This window comes from Hippoglossus stenolepis, chromosome 6, assembly GCF_022539355.2.
Source record: "Hippoglossus stenolepis isolate QCI-W04-F060 chromosome 6, HSTE1.2, whole genome shotgun sequence".
NCBI classification, from domain to species: Eukaryota; Metazoa; Chordata; class Actinopteri; order Pleuronectiformes; family Pleuronectidae; genus Hippoglossus; species Hippoglossus stenolepis.
Window position 1 is genome coordinate 16181798 of NC_061488.1, and position 21496 is coordinate 16203293.

Consider the following 21496-nt stretch of genomic DNA (forward strand, 5'->3'; position numbering starts at 1 on the left):
CCGATTTCACCATTAAAGTGAAAACGTCTCCACAAGCCTGACAGTTGTCGCTTATGAGCCGATGCACTCCTCCGCTCATGTTTGCGTCATCTGCTGCTCGAACCGAAGTGTGGCCAACGAAAGCAGGCAGCCGAGCCCATCGGATAAGACAGATCAAATGCCTCGCGATTCCGGAAATATATTTTGTGCCACGGGCCGTCAGTAATCCCTCCTTGATCAGCTGTCACTAAGCTGTCCTGGAAAAAATGCTAGAAGACATGTAACTCTACCCTTCGCTGCATTCTCTGAATCTGAATCCTCCACTCCTCTTCCTCCTTCCTCCACCGCCCATCCTCGGGTTTGCCTCCCTTCTATGTCGATGTGCTCTGACAGTTGACCCTGATTTTCCTCTGCCAGCATGTCCCTGTCTCTTCCCACACTATTTCTTCTCTTGCCTCCTTTTCCTCATTTCTTCTCCCTGCATGTGTCCTCTGTATTTCTTCGAACATTGTCTCCATCTACTCCTTCTTAATCACATACAAGCACAAACACATGCACATAAGCTCCTCATTGATCAGGCAGCAGTGACGTCACCAATGGACCATTTACAGCCAATTCATCTGCACCATCTTGACTGAATCGTCTTCTCTTGTTCCATTTTCCAGCATCTGCATAATCTGCTGTGAAAACAATCTACGCTCTGTTCAATTCAAACTAGAAAATGTCACAAGAAGACATAATGGCATCAACATATCGTGACCACTCCAGTGAGAGATTCTAACGTTTGTTTTATGTGGGACCCAATTTGATGTTTTAAATATAGACATTCACATTGGAACAAGTATCTGTCCCTAGAGAAATCATTCTGTCAACAGCAGCAGGGAAGGATTAGGGTGTAGGAATTTATTTCCATGAGAGGCTGCAGGTATTACAGGCCTCCTGCCTTTACCACCAACACTTCCTCCGGTTCTCATCATAGAGAACCCTCTCCGTTTAACTCTGAAGACACCTGAAAGGTTGGATTTCTGTGGTTAGCAGTTAGCAAGTTAACTTTAAATTGTTACTTTACCTCGACTTTTACTTAAATGTAGGTGTGAATGTGAGTGTGAATGGTTCTTTATCTCTGTATGTTGGCCCCGTGGTGCGCTGGCGACCGGATGTACCCGGATGAACAGTATAGACAATAGATGGTGAGTTTAAGATGCTGTGAAATCATATGCACCCTGATGTTTATACATTATGACCAAATATAGGTTGTGACTATGAGCTGTCAGCTGCTGCTGCAGTGGAAACTTTGACAATAAAGTTTCTGTGAAAGAGCTGTTTCATGTTGCGTGTCGGAGGAAGAAGCACCGACTGGCTTTGAAGAGGGGAAAAGCAGCTAATTGCCCCACATTCACCACAAGGTGGGTTTGAAATCGCTCCATTTTCTTTTTTCAAAAGACGTTTCCCAAAGGTTCCAGCAGCTGATATCATGAGCTTATATAAGGTACTTTATGTCTGTCAGTTCTATTCAGTTCTATTCAAGTAGAAGAAAATAATTTCTATAATTTGTCTTCTGCTGTTTCACAGTGGATTCTGATATTTAAATCTGGTATTTTGCAGCAGTATAAAAAGCTGGGACTCAAATAAGAAGTTATTATTTACTCCTGCTGCTGAAATTAACCTATAACCCTGTAAACATATACAAGATACTTAATTAACTTGTCGATATATGGGCCACTTCACTTTGCTTTAACCGTAATTTACACATTTCACAAGCATTTTACTCAAGGAGACAACATGTGCTGCATATTTTCATGTCATCAATGTGTCATGAACTTTATTTCATGCCAGAAAACAATCATAACATCCACATAACCACTGTATATTATTCATAAAAGAAATGAAACAAAGGATGAACACAACCATTCATCTCTTTATCAGGCTTCATAAACTATCATACTGTACATTTACCAGTGTTCTACAACAGTTACTTACATCTCATAGCTTTTATTATCTACTGTACACAATCTTTAACCAAATTACGTCTTATATTGCTACACATTAAACCGTTTCTGCTTCTTTTCTGTACTCAAAATATAAACCTCTATGTGTGTGTACTGTGTGCCGTTTAACTCTTCTGATTACACACTGCAAATGTAAAGCAATGGCTTTTTGAGTTTTATGTATAGAGAAACATTACAGGCAAACTGCGCAGTTATTTGGTTAATTATCGTCCACTATATTTTCTCGCTACAGTCCAGTGCAGCTCTTAGCTTAATAAAACGGTTGATTCTACATTTTCAATAGACAATCTACAATAAACATCTGTTTGTCACAATAAGGTCCATGTTTCTTCTTTTTTCTAAAGTGCAAAAGTGTCACACGGATGATAAAAGTTTAGATGCGGACCCTAATCATTTATTCACTTGGTTCCAACTAACGGACACTTGGAAGCAAAGCTTTGAAGAGGACAACAAAGCACAGAGCCACAGAGAGAATGAGGGAGGACGCAGGTGAACCCTGCCACTACATCTGTTTTTGTTTGTACTGAAGAATGAGTGACGGATAGTGACGGATGGACAGATCGGTTGTTCTTCACGTGTTTCTATTATTGTGTCATTGACGTTATATCTACTCTAAGATGCACATAGTAGAAATAAACTATCACAGAGGAATACGAAATCATGCAAATATTTTTGTTCTTTTTTAATTTCTTGTGTGTCTATTTAATCGGGAGCAAGAAATGTGCAAATACAGAGGGGGAAAAAACATTGGGAACAGACCCTGGTCACGAAATGAAAATATTGCAGTGCCTCTTCTTTCTAAACCAAGGTTTTTCGTTAGTTTCACTCATTTACCTCAGCGCATGGCTTTGCAAAAACAATCCTGGTCATGACACGAGGAAAAAGTAGATATCAAGGAACAAAAAGGGAAAAATTCAATTGCTTTAACGATGTTGAATAACAGCTGCTCCGCTCTGTCAGTTGTTGTTCATAATCCACCAAGAGGCTGTGAAATGAAACAAAATGTATATCATTTTTTTTATGTTCTTTACCAGAGACAAATCAATCAGAAAACGTTTATGTATTCCATGGGAATAATAATCCCAGATTACACAGGGGAAGGTGTTACACCGAATCAAATTTGCACAGAGGTAAAGGTAGGTATTGCATGGTATAAATATTATGTAAGTCGGATGTTGAGGTATATGCAATAAAATAAATTGACAGGGGCCATGGTATTCTATATTCTATTTACACAATTTTACTGAAATTAATGTGAGATTTTGTGTTTATGAAAGAGTTCAGTTAGAGATGATTGTTAAAAGGTTTGAAGGTCTGATCTCTACCTGGGAGGAGCATGGTGGAGACCATCTCCGGATCTTCCAGTGAGTCGATAATGCAGCGCTGGAAAGTCTTGCTGATGGACGACTGCAGGTAGCTGAGTGGAAACAGGGATGGAAAGCGTGAGACTGCTGTTTGCCTCCAAGCGAGGAAAATAATGAGGCAAAGAGAACCTGCGAGCGGCTCAGTGGGAACCGTTTGGTTCATGCACTGAAATTCTCAGAACGTGTTTTTCTTGGTTTAATACGCCACGAGACCCCGTGTGATCCTACCTCATCCAGGAGAGACGATCCTGCCAAAATTCATACATGATGAAGCATGATCTGTCTGGCAGGTTCTGGACTGAAACGCTGAAAATAAAAACACAGAGGGAGACAGAGACAGAGAGAGAGAGAGAGAGAGAGAGAGAGAGGGGGGAGGGAAGGAAGGGTCATGGTGCATGTTTGGGAAAATTGGCTGCTTGAAAATCACAGAGAGCTCCCGAGGACAAACAAAGGCACAGAGGCACATAAAGGGACGTACTGCAGGTTGTTTAGCTGGCTGTTGGTGGCGTCTGTGTAGATTTTGAGAGCCTGCTGAACCTGCTCCACGTCTCTCTCCTTCACAGACATTTGCCTCTGAACCAGAAGAATGTTCTAGAGCAGAGGGAGAGAAAAACAATTACTGGTTACATTGTCAAACTCGGTAGAGCGGGCACCTCTGCCAAGGCCCGACAGTCCCCTGAGATATCAGCTCCCTAAATGTGCCCGATCTCTCGCTATGTTAAAGAAAGTGAACAAATTATTGGACCTGATTCCGACGCCGCACCAAAATTCAATGGGTTCTTCCCTGACTCACACCACATCCTTCCACCAAATTTAGAGGAAATCAATTCAGTTGTTTTTGTGCAATCGTGCTCACAAACAAACAAAACTAACAAACAAAAGAAACAGGGGTGAAAACATAACCTCACCAGTGGAGGTTATAATGTCAGTTGCAGATATAAAATCGTACAAAATTCACATATAATGCATTAAAACACATAATTGACATATACTGTGTACACACTGACGAACGTTTATTTAGGTGACTCACCGATTTATACGTCCCTGCTAACGTGTCCTCTTTGAGAGGCTCAAGATGTGGACTCTGAAAATGGGGCATAAATATTTCAGTCAGACATGAGCAGAACAAGAAAATAGAAGTGAACTGAATCTGGCAGAGGCGCAGAATGGCCTCTGGTTACAGTCTGCCACAAGGCATTAGCTCTCACAAAGGAAGTGATCAGCCTCACTCAGACTGTGGTGTTCATTCCTCTCTACATGGCCACGATAAGAAACGGCAATTATTAGTGCATTAGCGGGTTTGTTGTTTATCCTCGCAGGGCTGATGTCTAACCTTTGGAAAAAGCCTCTTCTGTAATATCAGATGGACGTTTTAAAAGTTCCAACTGAATTAAATCTCGACAGCAGCACTTATGTGTTCTTCTTCAAACCTGGGGGCGAAATACTTCAAGATCCCAGACTGATGCATCAGTATCTGCATGTATATGTTAAGCATTACATTTAAAAACAATCATTGTTCGCTGAAACCTCTTCTTTGAGTGTAGAGCAATGCAGCTTTGTGTAAAGCATACGTTGTCCGAGACGTCAGATAAACAGGAAAACGCAAAGGTCACAATACAACTACAAAAGCCTCACAGCGGCAACATGTTACGTACTGTGGTCAAGTGAGTCATCGTTTGTTAAAACCCAGTAAACCAAGTCGTTGCGCAAAAGTTGATGCTTGTCTATTTGAGGTATTAAGGTATGGGTGCATGGAACGCCCAAAAAGGAGGAGGGCACCTGTACCGTATCACCACAAATAGACAAGCATCACATTTAACGCGGTGACTGTTTTCTCCTGGTTTTCACAAACGACGACTCATTCAAAAACAGAATGTATCTCCGTGTCCAGTGTTGCTCACTTCTGTTGTGGTTGTGTTTCCGTTGTGTGGCTTTATGTTTACATTCATGTTTTCTGGTAATCTGAGACGTCTTGGCCATCGTAAAATCATCTCTCTCTGACAACATGGTAGATCCTACAACAGAGCAAACACTGTACATCTGCACAAACAGAGTAGAGCTCCTACAGTCTGCTTGACATTTCCGCCTGTGACAGCTGAGCCTCTGTAGTTAAACCTGATCTTTGCAAAGAGCAATTCTGCCTCATGAGCAAAACGTTCTGGCTGCAATTTCCACTTAAAACAAATAGATTTTGTACAAACCTCACACTCCAGTTTGTCTATGAGTTCCTCCAGCTGGTTGATCTGGGAGCCCCAGTGGTTGTCCGGCTCCACACTGACCCCTGAAACCCAGAAACAAGATATGAGCACAACAACAAAAACAGGATGACTCCAGTATCTTGTCAAACGTGCAGTGTACCTGTGGTGAGCATGCCAGAGTAGGGGTCAGTAGGAGAGAGACACATGTTCTTTTGGATGCGGCGGCCGGGGCGCTTGGCCACCCTCTGGATGGGCAGGTCCTGGGGCGTCTTCAGTATCCTCTTCCCTGTGCAGCCTTGGTCATGGACAGCCTCCATCGCACAGTCCAGGGAGGACTGCAGGGACTGGAGCTGGGTGGTGGTCTCCCTCAGGAGGAAGCGCGTCACAAACTGACCCAGCACTGATGAACCCTGATACTCCTGCAGAGGATAAATGAAGGAAAATGACTGACCAAGATGTAGATGAAAGATTCTTCTATTTGGTCCTAGAAATCTTTCTGGCTTATTTTGGTCGGATTATTATTTTTAATTGCAGTGATTTGAGGAGAGGAGCTGAGTTGAAATAACAGTATTCCCACCTGCCCCATTAAAACAGTCCAAACATGCATGGTGATTGCATGTCTCAGTTAATGGATGCAAAACACACAAGGTGATAATGATGTATTCCGATAGCTGGAAAGTGCTTTTATAATATTTCAGGGGACCTTTCTCAGCTTCAGTGTAACAACTTGTGTGTTTTTTTTTGCTGGGTTACTCCACACAAAGACAACTCTGCCAGCTCAGTAGCTGTGGACAATGGAGCCTATCCTCACCAGCTTCCTGTGGTGCAAATAAATTGGGTTCGGGAGAAAATGAAAAGGAAACTTTTGAAAAATGACCATTGACCGTAAAGGACTCCTTGTTTCTAAGTGTTTTGTTTTCTCGGCAGCAGAGACCAGACACTGGTGCGAGGGATGTAGCTCAGTCCTTTTCTCAATTTCTCTCGCTTTTGTTTCAGAGATCGAGCAGCTGTGACAACACAGAGGATATTTTCTGTTTATATCAGGGCATCAAGCCACGGAGAAGATCCATTTTAGACATTACGAAGGCTTTGTAAACCAGCCTGTGGAAAACCTGCACCAATATTTTTGAATTTGACAATTCAGGCTGATATCAGGATGTCAAAATATGGCACCTCGGGGACGGAGGCACAACCTGAAAACGTTATGTATGAGGTGTTGGAAGGCATGGATCATACTATGGTAGCCCAGAGGATCAAAATACAAAATAAAGTTTCAGCAAACAGCAAAATTTCACAAAACAAAACAACATTTCGATTGAAAAAATTTGGGGGATTGTGATTGAAACAACTCCGATCATATGAAAGTCTTTAGTTAAATACAAGATTCATGTGTAGCCAACGGTAAAAACAGGAGTTGCACCACACCATGAAATTCGTACTTTGCTTGTCCTCCATTGAAACAAGATTGAACACAGAAATAAGAATTAAACATAGAAATGAAATACAAATAAAGGTCGATTTCAAACCAAAATAAATATCTAAAGCGTGTTGAGAGGAAAAAGCTAAGACGTCAGTCACCGTGGGCGCATCCTCATATTCCTCTAAAGATTTCAACCCCCTCTTCCATTCTTACAAAACGTTAAAAATGTGTGCGCCTGGGGCTTGGGTTCTGTCCAATCACAGACAAGACAAGTATTGTCCATATTTCCTTAATCTGAAATATACTGTTCTCGATGTGAAATGTTGTGTTCTGAGCCCTCAGGGCCACCGTATATATATATAGAGAAGGGGAAAGTACAAGAAAAAGAGAAAAGGGAGATAATGTCAGAGTAGATGGATGAACAGAGAAAAGAAGATAACAATGCAGAGAGGGAAAAGTATGTGTCTGACTGAATTATGGTCTGATTTAAAAAGAGGGATAGAAATTGAAAGAGGAGCAGCTGAGAAAGGAAAAGAGATATGAGTTCCTGGTGCAGTTTTGTGGAGGTGATTTGACGTCAGATCAGATCGATCTATTCTCTCCTCTCGCTTTAACTCCTCTCTCTCGCCGCCATCAGTAAAACCCACTCCGTGCACTGCAGTGAAAACAAGTCACTGCAGGGAAACAGGCTCATTATACGACTGCGTCCACATCCACATGTGTATCTGTTCACAGCCTGCGCCCCATGTTTGTTAGCTGGCTGAACGTGGAGGGTTATGTAAGCGCCGATAAAGACGGAGCTGAGCCATCGATTGTGTCTTAGTGGAAGTTCTCTGATGATCTGAACTCGGCGTTTTCCCCTTCAACAGCAGGACTGCTCTCTGCATGTCTTTACGCCCTGCAGCATCTCATAGTTTACAGTTCTGCTCAGCTAAGCAGAACAAATACTTCAAATCGCTCTGATTAGCATGTTGCACAATCTAAGGGTGAACATCTGATGAGAATTTGTGTCTCATTATCTGAAAATACAAGATTATTATTTTTTTAATTGACCAGTTGCTTTCTTTATTTAACTCTATAGCCTTTTCATAAATAAATGTTCCTTTTAATGAACATGTTTAAAACCATGGGTATAAGAACTTAAATAAATTTAAAAAATCATACTGGATAGTGTTTTTATGTGAAAAGCAGATCATTCCTCCACATCCTTTGTGCTGTATGTGATCTTGTGCAGATGAAAAACACACAAGCGTTAACAGCAGAGAAAACATGTAATATATTGCTAGAGGGAGTCTTGTTCCTATGTGAGGTGATTTATGCTTGAATGTGCACATTATGGTAATCATGTGTTCCCACATGTTACACAACGTACCAGGACATTTTCATGTTAATACTGAAATCATGTGACTCAGTGACGTGAAAGTTTATATCTCATGCTGAACACTCAATTAATCGATTAGTTGGACGATTTATCAGATTAATTGGGCAAATTAATCTGAATTTTATTTTAAAATGCTCAACATTTTCCTTTGTTCATGTCATCATCCATGTAACGTGCTAAATACCTCTGCATGTTTCGTCAGTGAAGACAGAGGCAGCTAGAGTCGGTCCTCTGAGAGGGTTTCAAACTGACAGATGATGCTAAAACAAACAAAGCCTGCTCGGAGGCCTGAAAGATACTGACTCTGAAAATTGTCGAAATGATTTTAAGTCTGCTCGTCATCACTTTTGAAATGTCTTGACATTCAAAAATTCAACACAGTGCCGAGAAGAAATCGCTCACCTCTTTAGTTTTGTCCATGGCCTTCAAAATGGCCACGTTCAGCTTTTCCAGAGCAGAGAGGACGTTGACATATTCTCCCAGATGTGGACTGAAGTACTCTGGAGGAGAAAAACGCGTTAAGCACCTTCAACATGGTTTATGTGTGATCAGCACACTGGTCGGTGGTTGTTTTCCCACAAGAGGGAAGTGAATCAATACTGACACTAATGGCATTAAATAGAATTAAAGCTGTTTGGCCGACGCCATAATTACATCTTAAATACTGAGTCACTGAGCTGCTTGGGCTTGGTCATCATCAGGCAGCTGAAGCCCAATGGAAGAGTTAAACCCATGAAACCTTGTACTGTGAAGTTTGGCGAGGGATATCGACAGAACGCTAAATAAGATGATGCATGAATGACGCATAATTACCTGAGAGTTTGTCTATGTCCAGGTTTCTGTGAAGAAGGATGGCAATGGAAAGAAGAGAGAGAGAGAGAGTCATTGTAGTTAAGAACATAAGATGATAGAAATACACACAGCTTCCTCCAAACAGGGTTGGGTGTTTTGTCTTTTTGAAGACTAAGAGGGACAGAGATTTTGAAATAAGAGCTCGGAGGCTCTGGTTACATCCTGCCCGAGGAAATATGGCAACCTGAGTCAGTAGCTTCCTTTAAATGAAAGCTTAAAACACACTTTTCTCATAACACATTCCCCGATTTTACATAATTCTACTTTTTATCATTGTAAAAAGAAGAACAAAAAATTGAGAATGATTCTGGTGATCATCTGACTTTTCATCTAGTGTCACTTTTGAGAAGAAAAAATCTTATTTGGTTTATTATTAATATTATTATTTTTATGACCAAACATTGGCCTTATCTGTACTAACTATCAGGCTAACACAATAAAATGAGGTGGTCTACATTAGCGCTGTAAACATTGTACCTTTTTAGCATCAGCGCGGTAACTTTGATATTGTGAGGATGACAACATTAGCACAGTAGGATGTAGTATACTGAGTTGACTAGAATGGACATTGTCACAGAAGGGCATCTGATTGGATATAAAATTTGTATACTAATACTTCAGTAATTTCAGAAAATAGGGTTTAGTTTGGTTTTAATATACAATTTTAATGATTTAATGCACTTCAAATGGACTTTTCTTGTTTCCCTTATTAACATGTATGTATATGTCTTTGAAGTTGAAAACGTGCAAATTAAGTTGAGCTATATATTAAAAGGCCAGAGATAAAGCTCCAATACCTAACTGGTGTTAGAGCTTCAGCCAAGGAGGTTATCAACGTTTTGTTTGTTTGTCTGTTTGCAGGATTATGTAAAAAATACTGGACAGATTACGACACAACTTTGTGGAAGGGATTAGGTCAGATAAGATCCACCTGATCTCAATGCATGTTCATACAATATAGTGATAAAGTGGCCAGAGGTATGTGATCTCATCGTGCCCTTCACTGTGATTGGTTGGAACGTCAGCGATGGCAACAGGACATCATGATATTTCACTGCACTGTTGTGTAGAGACACCCTGTATGCTTTGCTACCATATGTTCATTATCATTATAATTGTGAGCCGATGGCACAGGCAAATGTTGACATATTTGAAAATCTAATTTTTGCTCATCAGTGTATAAACACTGCTGCAAACTCCTTCATGTCAGAATTGAGGCTCTCTCTGGAATATTGACATAATCTCCACTGAAGTGAAGTGCTGTCGTCTCCGAGCCAGGCAGCAGGCGAGCAGGAGGAGCCGCAGATGGCTGCAGAGTTGGAAGACGTCCAAACTGAAGATGAGCTTACTCTGTCTGCTGCCTGTCGATGGAGTAGTACAGCTCCTGCATCTGCTCGTCCGTGAGGATACCATCAGTGAAGTAAGACTGGAACTCCTCCAAGGACAGCTTCCCGTCGTCTGAAAGGAGACACACCCGTTAAAATGATACCCCACCGAAGCCTAAGAGATTTTTGTCACCTTAATGAAGAGTTTATCAATTATTCAACACAATGGGATGATGCTCATTTGGATTCGTGATCCTATGCAGACAAAGGTACTGCTGCAAATAAAAGCATCAGTGCATCAATCAGCTTTGTCATGAAATCTTCTCTTTATTTGTGATTAGTTAATTATGATACACCCATTCATTATCTATACACCTTTTCAGGGTCGTGAGGGGAGCCAGCTGTCATTGGACGAGAGGCGGGGTACGCCCTGGACAGGTCGCCAGTGTATCACAGGGTCAACAGAGACAAACACCCGCCTATGGTCAATTTAAAGTCTCCAGTCAATCTAACACCAATCTGCATGTCTTTGGACTGTGGGAGGAAGCCGGAGAAAACCCACGCAGACGGGGAGAACATGCAAACCTTGCTGTGAGACGACAGTGCTAACCACTGCACCACCGTATGCAGACGGTTTGAGTTTCAACCAATTATATTTCCTTCATGGCAGCAATAGACGAAGGCTTCATTAAGGTGAGCATGGTCTGCCTTTGAGAAGCAGTGTCAGGGGCAGTGTGCTGCAGCGCTCGCAGTGTACTGATGAAATTGGGAACATGCAGGGACTGAAGGCTGAGCAGTCAGAGCTGAGCTCCCTTTAACACACCAACTTCGGATGATAATGAGATCTCATCAGCTTTGGTCTGTAAGCACTGAAACCTTTGGAGACTCGGCTCTCAGATCCCTGCCAATCCGATAGAAGCCTGAGCCAACAGTAAATCATCTGTGAGCTGGTAAGAACACACTGTGGACGGCTCCAGACATGATGCATTTTGCGGCAAATGCTTGTTTAAAGGTTCAGTGTATAGAATTTAGTGACATCTAGTGGTGAATTTGCATGTTGCAGCTGAATACCCCTCCCCTCACCCTCCCCGTCCAAACATGAGAACCTGTGGTAGCCTTCAGTTGTCATAACAACTCAACAGCTGTTTGTTTGTCTAGTTCGGACGACTGTAAAAAGCCTGGCGGACTCCGTAGAGAGGACCTGCACCCGATGGAAATATAAAGAACTTTTATATAAAGGGCCCATTCTAAGGTAAAGAAAACAACAATTCATGCAATTTAGACACATTGCACACTATAGTGAAAACATCACAAGGATTATTTTATATCAATTTCTTGTTCCCTTTCATCTAAATCGTATACACTGAACCTTTTAACGATGTCAAATTTCAAGAAGAGATTTCTTATAGTCTGCATGGGAAATTAATATGAAAGTGTTTTACATTTGTCGAGGTCTAGCTAAAATAAACCTCGGCTGGGATTATGAAGCTATTAGAGGAGGCAGAATCATAATTCGTCTCTCCAACTACCGTGTGAAATAAATTGTCTTTCCACATGGTGTAGGAGTAAACACAATCTGTTGCACCTCTGACTCATTCTGCAGCCTTCTCCATCAGAGCTGCCTTGTTGTAGATTCACACCAAATTAGACGCCCTGCAAACAAGTCACAGTGCACATACAGCTCAGATGGCTCATTATGCAAGTGTTCACTGTGTCTCAGAGAGCGAAGCCGCAGTGGTAGAAGGGTCGTCTCAGAAGCTGGAGGACAGTGGTCTGTCCGGCATGTGGAGGATTTGTTCGCAGATTTCATCATCGAAATAGAATGTGCAGAAATAAGCACTGGAGGAGAAACATCGTGTTTATGATAGAAACTCCAATATTATTCGATCAGTGCGACCTTGTCCTGAAAAAAACTAAAGCATTGGCCGGGTTCAATAACAATACGTTGCCTCGGAGCATGCCGGGAAGCTGAGCTCATACAAAAATGAAGTACATATTATTAAATGAAACAAGTATGCTTCAAAAAATTTAACTAAGTGTAAGTAGAAAAACTAATTTAATTAAGATTAGTATATATCTTAGAATAAATGTTAAATTTATAATAGGATTCAAGTAGACACATTGTTTGCATTTAAAATGAATTAGAGTGAACCCTTTACCTCAACTTAGCTAAACTTAATGAGAGAGACATTGGATCACTAATGTTGTTATGGGTTGTTATGGGGGCAGAGTGTCTGTTCTGTAATCTATTCATGGATCATTTAGTGGATTCGTGGATCAGCAATCATTTTGACAATCAAGTTACTGTTTCAGTCATTTCTCAAGCTAATTTCAGTAATTTTCTTTCATTGTAAAAAGCTGATTAAAATTGGTTGGCGGACATAATAACTATGTACACATCTTGTGTGCTACTATAATAGCAGATGACACATTTCTCTCCACACATGTAAAACCAGTACAGAGATTTAATACTGTACAGTTTTTATTAAATGCCAAGTACAGGTCTTTTTCTCATATATATGCAGAAATATGCAGAAATGGGATGTTACAACGTGATTTGTCAACTTTATTGCTGCTGTTAGACAAAATTGATGTTATTGTATTATGTGAGGAAAGAACTGGATAATGTCCTCAGCATTCAGCTCTCACACAGTCAGATTTAATTCGAGTAATATTCACGTTTTGCAGTAATTTATCCCCGAGATTCGTGACTAACAACTGCCTGTTCAACACCTCTGTGGGAAAATCTTGTTATTTGCTCAGACAGGGGTGATAAATCAGTGTCTCACGACAGACACGCGGCAGCTAATTGTCTCATTTCACACTGAGTAAAACCGCAGATCGAACTGTGACCTGAAATGAAAATGTCCCCCTGTACTGAAGCTCGTATCTTTCCAGGAACACATTTCCTTGAGGGAATCCAAAGCTAAAACTGCTAAAACAAAAACCAGCAACAATAACACATGAAGTCCTGCGGTGCAGCGCAGAGATAAAAGCACACTGAGGAGTAAACATTGAAACTAAATTATGAGTTATTAATCAGTGTTGTTCTGAACTTCCTGTACATGTTCCTTCAAATGTTTGGACTAGATTTTGCAAAACGTAATTGATGGAAAAACAAATAATAACTAAATAACTATATTATGATGATCAATTATTAATTTCTTGGGTTTCGGTTTCTCAAAGTTGAAGGTTTTATAGTCGCTTTGTCCTTTCTTACAGTTTCTTGATTTGTTTGATTTGAAAATAAAAGCAGACTTAAAACATACTCATGAGCTTTTTGAAATAAAGACAGAACATAAATTGGTTGTTTAAAAAATGTCTTTGGAACAAAATAATAGCTGAGGTCAACTTAAAATGATGAATTAAAATAACTTAATAAAATTCTTAATTTATTTTAGTGAAGTAAACTTTAATGAAGCAGACAGGCTCTCAATCAAAAAGTCACATGAACTAAATATAGGGCGACTGTACTGTGCATTAGAGTGTGGATACTTGAGCCTTTCAGGACCCGACCAATATTTTAAATGTTTGCATGTTTATATGTTGCAGTCCAGTCCAAACAAAACTGTTGTTTGGACTGGACTGCAACATTTAATCTGACAGATAAATAATCATTATTTAGAATTTTTTAATAAACTATAGTGGTTATCAATTCATAATTTCTCAGATTTTCAGCTTCTCCAGGGTGAGGTTTTGTTTCTTTGTCCTTTTTAACAGTATATTGAATATGTTTCAAAAATACAAGCAAATTAAAAAACATCCACGTGAGCTTCTCGAAATAGAGACCAAACACTGTAACGCTAATGAAGATTTTTTTTTTTGCTTTAACTGATAAATGAGATCTGAATCACGATGACTGATCAGCCATCCAGAGCTGCAGCTCTTTTGTTCGTCTCTGCATCCTGAGAGGATTACGCTGCGCTCCACAATCCTCTCTGCTACAGCGCTGAATACAGCATTAATTTAACAGACTGCAAGTGAACAAATTAGTGGAGGGGAAACCTCACAGTGATAGTTATTATCTACTATCTAGAGGTTAAATGCAAAAGCACATTATGCACTGATTTGCCACCTTTAGAAAGCATCCTCCCCGTGCTTTGTATCAGTTTGTTATCTTCACATTAACGACTCATCAATGCATGTTAATGACTCTTCTTCTTCCCAGGAGTCCTTGCAGATCATTGCAGATCGTGGATCATGGATCGGGATGGTGGTGGCAGCTGATCGTGGTTTACAATTACAACCAGATGCTTAAATATACAAAATGCCTACTCACATATACTACTACTGGGAGTACCTCATTACAATTGTCATTACTGCTCCCTTCATCCCCGGCAGACATTTTATTTTGTATAAATACTTCAAACATTGACACACCTCTCCATTTATGTTAGACGCTGTCTTTTCTTCTGAATGTTGTAAATGTTATTGTGTTGATGAGCTCTGATGCACATGACATCTATTGCACTTCTGTCCGTCCTAGGAGAGGGAGCCCTCACATGTGACTCTCTCTGAGGTTCTACATGTTTTTTAAGAGGGAGATTTTGGTAGTGTGGGGTTAAGGGCAGAGGGTGCAGCTTGTAAAGCCCTAGATGAGGCAAAATGTGATTGTGAATATGAGATATAAAAATAAAATTTGATAGGTTAATTTATTTGCAGCTTGTTTATTTTTTAAATACAAGAAGAACAAATCAACAATGATGAATTTAATGTTCACGTTATAAAACTAAAGGAGGGTTAGGGTTAGGGTTAGTCAGTGGCCGTGACAAATCATTTCTTCCCTTCACTGCTGGTGTTAAGAGGTCGGCTCAGATGATAATATTCTGTTTGTCCCCTGAGGGCAATTCTGTGACTAATCACAAACTGCACCGCCCCCCCCATCAAAGCTCATTTATCTCAAAAGACAAGTTGCTGACTTATCATGACTCTCAGTGGATTTTCCCTAATGTCATATCTAAGAAAAATGAGATACCATCGATCACACTTTTCTGTTTCATCTCGTCACATTGTGAATCCACGTGTGCATCTCTGAGCTCAATGTGCAGCAACATAAATGTATAAGAAATGAATCTCAGCACGAGGCTGCTGAAAAAAAGAAAAAAAAGCTTCTGATCTTTACTTCATATTCTTGCATGAAAACAATTTTTTATTAAAAACTCCTCATTACATTAGGTTGGTAGGCAGCCCTCATTACGTGGTAAGTCTGCAGCGCTCCAGGCGTATCATGGCAGCCCACTCACTGCTGATTGGAAGGAGGCCCTCTCCTCACGGGTGCACGACTCAGTGAGTTTGTGAAGAGGACGAGGAGCAAACAGAGCTCGGCTGCAAATTAAAGATAACTACACCGAACGTACGACTGAGTTCTCCTCATGTTCATTCTTTCTACAAAGAGGGAAAGATGAAAGCGGCGGGGTTGAAGAACACATGGAGCCCGAAGCTTCGCCAAAAAAATGCATTTAATATAAGCACAACATGTGTTCAAATGTCGCACCTTTGTCATTATGTTTTACTGCTAATCCACAAAAAGGATCACCTGAGACGAGACAGAAAAGTCCTTTACTTCTAACACACTTCCGTAACAACAGCCCAGAAGAAAACACATCCCTTCTCACAGTCTCTTCAATAATTCAACTGAAGGATTTTTTTGTATCTAAATATCTTGACACGAGCTGTGAGCCACCCCAAACAACCTCTGCACATTGCAGCACTCGTTCTTATGTAACAGATTCCCACTCCTCCATAAGAAATTGATCGCAGTCGAGTACATATAGTCTATACGTGCATTAATAGCCTCCCTCTTTTGCATTTTACACTCCATTAAATGGAGATGCGGCGCATGAATACAAAATTAAGAGCAAAAAACATTTCCCTGTTTGCCAGCGCTGCTTTTCATGCAGAGCTGAATGCTCCATGTTTTTTTCCCAGAAGACCTTGGGTGTCTTTTGAAGTAAAGAGGGGATTTGAATGTAGCACGGTAACACATTAATCAGACGTAATGGTGACATGTTTGCAGGGGGAATGCATTAAATTCACATCGGGTGCAAATGTGTTTTCAAGTGACACCTGAGGCCACATCTACTGAATAGCAACTTTATTTCTCCTGCTAAATTGTGTATGCATGTGTTGCAATATTCGCGTGATATTTCGTGGAGATGAGCACTGCATGGTGAGCAGAGTTCATCCTGCAAACTCCAGTCACATCACAATGCCCCCAAAATATGCAGCTGCCCCTGACCTTGGTTATTTGAGTCCTTTCTGTGTGGATCTCTCAGGGATGACAACAAAACAGAAAGATAAGATCCAGCCGGGTCACGTCAATCCCCTCAGAGCTGAAACAGACCGCCTGTCTGAGCACAGCCATCAAAGCTGTGCCTGGTTTCCCTCTGCATCTCATTTTTGTGTCTCGTTTTTTTGTGTGCAGTTGAGACTTAATTAGCCGCATTATGTCCAATTAGCTGTGCATTTTGTCTACTCACCATTTTTGTCTGCCCGGCGGAATATCTGCAATTAAAGAAGATCATGTTTAGATTTTTAGCTCTGGAGTATTTGCACTAAAGACAAAGTAAACTGGACAAATTAAAAACACAAACTCTATAGAAGATTTTGAGCAATTAAAATGAAATACAGTGTCTCCGTGCAGTAGCAAAAGCTTGCAAATGTGTAGTTATATAAAAGAGATAAAATAACATGAAACATATGCCAAATAAATTGTTGTTATTAGAGCAGTGGTGTGAGCTAACCAGTGAGTCTCCACAAACATTATATTTTCATACATTTCTCTTCATTTATCCACAGGACAACATTAAGAGGGGCTGCAGTTTCCACATTTCAATAACAAAGGAGGATTGACATGAGAAATCTCAGGAAATGAGACGCTGACATTTGAGTGCAGCAGGGAGAAGCTTTGGAACAAAAGTTTTCTTTCTCTCTGAGCACTGGAATCGATCGAGCCCCTTTAAGATATATTTTTACACGGTTTTGAGCAAAAACCTGCAAGAGCAGGAAGCGACAGTGCTTTTCTTGTTCTTTCATTTAAAGGTTCAGTGTGAAGAATTTATTGACTACTAGTGGTGAAGTTACATGTTGCAGCTGAACACCCCTCACCTCACCCTGCCCTTCCAAACATGAAACAGAACCTGTGGTAGCCTTCAGTTGTCAAAAAAACTCAAAAGGTGTTTAGTTTGTCCAGTTTGGGCTACTGTAAAAAAACATGGCGGCCTCCGTAGAGACGGCCCGCTCCCGATGTAAATATAAGGTATTTTAATATAAAGGGCCCATGCTTTGGGAAATAAAACAACAATTTGTACAATTTAGATGAAACACACAAGTGAAACCATGACTAGGATTATTTTATATTCAATTCCTGCCAATAGATCCCTTTCACCCAAATCTTACACACTGAACCTTTAAGCAGTGAACACTGGAATAAAAGCATTAATGAAATCTTCGACATCGACGCCATGTAACACCGAACCTGTGAGAAGTCACATCTGTTTGTGGAGCATGAGGTGTCGTGTGAGTGGCACCTCTTTCTTTCAGTTTTTTTTATTTCTGCTCCATCACCAATCACGTGTGGACAGATAGAGTCCAGTGGCAGGTTGATTAATGAGTGGAGCGGTGCACTCACATCCAGCTGTCACCTCTAAAGCAGATCTGTGTGTGAAGACCTGAACACACTCTGCTCATCATCCCTCATCCACTCAAGACATCTGAGACTCCCAGAAAATCCATTCCAGTCAGAATAGCTCTGAACAAATATATACACCACACAAAATATGGCATTGCATTTTTAAGTAACCTGTAAATGATGTATACGGTCTAATTCAGAGTAGACTTAAAGGAGCATTTGCAAATCAAGCATATATGCTTCAATACAATAGTTTTTCAATTCATCTCTTTGGGGTGTAAAAATCAATGAGACTCACTGTGAAAGTCGGAATTTATTTACGCTATTACTGTGATGTATATACAGTTTAAGGACAGATTTATTTGAAAAGGATGAATGGACTACACAACTCAAGCTTCATTGAATGGTTGTCACCAAGATATATCCGCTATTGAATTGGATAGTAGTTAAAAAATAGACTTTTAACTATAATTCTTAAATGCTAACAGTCAGTAGTAATTAAACTAGGACCAATAACATCTATAAAAAACCAAATGTGTGTTGTCAGTGACAAAAGTATGACGCAGCTAAAGTAACAGAAATCAGTACATAAATGAGTGTGTAAGTGAGGATAAGCCTATGATATAGGCTATACGTATATGATGGTAATTATGAATGTAAAATTAATTTTTAGTCAATTTAGCTGTAAGCTACAGGAAAACTTTTCAAATCGTTATTTAACAGATTTAACTTCAGCATCTTTTCAAAAACCTTTCTTTGGCATCTCTGTGTCTGCGATTCCTTGTTAACTCTTGGTTCCCAACAACCTCTGTTATGAGATAATAAATGATTGGTCCTGAAGTATTGATCAGGTCCTAAACACATGTTGTGCAGAGAGGTTAGCTGAGCTCTAAGTCATTTTGTTGTGAAAGGTCTAAAACAAATAAACATACAGTGTGGTCTGGATGTGATGAGCACGGATCACAGCTTCTGAACGCAGGGGATGGGATTGAACCTGGAGGCTGAACTGTCGCCGTAAATTCTCCTCTAAACTGTAGAAGGGCTGATGTGGGCATCCTGTCTAAAAGGCATCAGAGGGAAGTCAACAGGGAGCCGCTCCACAAAATGTGGGAAACAAAATGAGAGCAATAAACAACCCGCCCTGGAGAAAACCTGAGGAGCGGACATTTACTGGCCTTCACTCCTCCTTTGTGCTGCTAAGTGAGAGGTCGGGGGAAGTCCATGGAGGTGCTTTCATCCCACAGAGCTGATGAAGATCTTCTAAGAGCAATATTAGTTAAATGGCATGATGCTCGGGCCTCGGCTGTATAGGTCCTATCTCAGCCGGTCCCCGGGGCCAGTATTATGCCACACTGGGTCCTACTGATCACCATGAAACTACGGCACAGAGGAGTTACCCACACTGCGAGGACATCTCCAGCATCTACACAAAACAGCACTAAATGACAACACAGCTTCCCGTCAGCCTCTGAAGATCATTATCTCAGAATCGGCAGCAAAATGACTCTCAGGGACGTAATAAAGCTTTAACAGCCTTCACACGGCAGCTAAACCACTTAGAGACTTTATCTAATTCCATAAAGAGACAAACAGTGAGAACCAAAAAAGAAAAACACAGAAAATCTTCTTCAAGTCATAAGTGAGCAGTGATGATATTTGTCAGAAGAAAAGAAGCCTGGGTTTTGCAGGAAGAAATTGGAGCACATGAGGATTATTTATTTGTCAGGAAGAATACAAATATAGATAGAACAGATTATAGTGGAAAGGTGCTATAGTGAGATCACACAAGAATAAATGATTCTACATCTCATTCATGAGAAATGCAGCATTGGGGAGAGACCGGATGCTAACTGCAGCACTTTGGTTTAAATGCATTTAGCATCCGTTCTCTCCAGCCCAATGCTGCATTTTCTCATGAATGAGAGTCTGATGTTCCCTTTGCTGGCCAATAATCTGCCTGAAGGGGAAACAGAATTTGATTTGATTTGATTTTTTTGTAATATCATCATATACCTATATAGAGTTAAATACAATAATGCATGCACACACATTAGTAGCTATATGGAGGTGCTGTATGTCAATGCAGCTGAGTGTGTAATCCAACCCTCTGTAAACTGCACGTGCAATATCCTGATTCAATAATTCAAACTGTGAGATCTTTCTATTTTTTTATGTTTATGAAGGGGAGGCTGCTCATTAGTAATATACTGGACAGCACCTCATGTTTTATTCACGTTTCATCATCCAGGCTACACGACCAATGTCATGACCCTTATTATCATATGAGAGAAAAATACAAGTAAAATGCGTTAAAACATGGAGAGAATCAGAAGCGTGTGCGTGTGCGTGTCAGACGACGGGCACGTCTTTTGTTGTTCGCGCACGGACAGGCGCTCACCTTTCTTTCATAATAGGGCTACTGTACATCATGCGTCCAGGTCAACCATTCATGGAAAAAGAGCAGAATGAAGGACGCTCGTGGAGACACTCGTGCGTAAAAAATGAACCACATTTCTAAACCGTGCGGCGCATTGAAAATAAAACGACAACAGTGTGACGGCTGAAGCTGTAACAGTGCAGACTTACATCATGGAACATAGAGGTGCCTTGGTTTTGGTTGTGGTCCAGCTCCTGCTGCCTCCTCATGCGTTCGTGCTTTGCAGACTGGAGGCACATGGTGATCATCTCTGTGCACGCCAGCATTGTTGCTTCTTTCGATGAGATCCCTAAATTTCAGATCGTGTCCCCGGGTAGCGTTGTCCTTGTCAGGGTGGATGCAGGATGTTGCTGTTGAGGGTGTCGGTGCTGGGATCCAGTGAGGATGAGACAGAGCCCTGATGCTGATGCTGCTTCCTCCCCCCCTCTCTCTGCTGCTCGATGCCCAACAACGTCTGCACGTCGTCAACTGACAGCTCCGCCTCTACACGGGCAGCAGGAGCAGCAGCAGTGGAACGCGAGGAGCCTGAGGAATGCACCATCTGCTGGCGAGGACACCCACACACACACAGTGTAGGATAAACAGTCCATTAGAGGCTGGATGACAGAGGCAGTGTTTATTTTCCCGAAATGTCAATTAAATACTTATCTGACGATTCAATACTCCCATTATTTTTCCCATGAACTTATTAAAAACAATATGTATTGAATTTTCCAAAAATACCAAGCAGATTACAGGGGAAACACAGGGATAAAAAAAGTCAGTTCAAATTTCAAGTTAATTAATGTCAATCAAGGCAAATATGTAAAAGATAAAGTGGAAAGAAATTGGATGTATCAGGACCCATGTGCATGTACAAAAAAAAGCAGCAATAATCATAAAAGACAATCAAGTGCCTGGG

At 40.8% G+C, this 21496-nt stretch overlaps 1 protein-coding gene across 1 annotated transcript; it reads right to left on the reverse strand.

Moving 5' to 3' along the window:
- Nucleotides 1-1767: 1767 nt before the first annotated feature.
- LOC118110386 (N-terminal EF-hand calcium-binding protein 1) lies at nucleotides 1768-21068 on the reverse strand. The gene is made up of 12 exons (XM_035158062.2): nucleotides 20745-21068; nucleotides 17008-17032; nucleotides 10553-10661; nucleotides 9165-9190; nucleotides 8754-8851; nucleotides 5711-5969; nucleotides 5554-5633; nucleotides 4383-4436; nucleotides 3831-3943; nucleotides 3581-3658; nucleotides 3314-3405; nucleotides 1768-2973 (listed from the first exon to the last, which is right to left on the reverse strand). The coding sequence occupies exons 1-12, from the start codon at nucleotides 20859-20861 to the stop codon at nucleotides 2945-2947; spliced, it is 1080 nt and encodes a 359-aa protein (XP_035013953.1). The 5' UTR covers nucleotides 20862-21068; the 3' UTR covers nucleotides 1768-2944.
- Nucleotides 21069-21496: the final 428 nt, after the last annotated feature.

What these genes read in the sequence shown, in the direction of transcription:
- LOC118110386 (XM_035158062.2), bottom strand. Translation starts at nt 20,861, where the DNA reads ATGCTGGCGTGCACAGAGATGATCACCATGTGCCTCCAGTCTGCAAAG. An exon ending in GCACCTCTATGTTCCATGAT is followed by an intron (nt 17,033 to 20,744) that starts GTAAGTCTGCAC and finishes CTTTAATTGCAG; the next exon opens with ATATTCCGCCGGGCAGACAA. An exon ending in ATCGACAGGCAGCAGACAGA is followed by an intron (nt 9,191 to 10,552) that starts GTAAGCTCATCT and finishes CCTTCTTCACAG; the next exon opens with AAACCTGGACATAGACAAAC.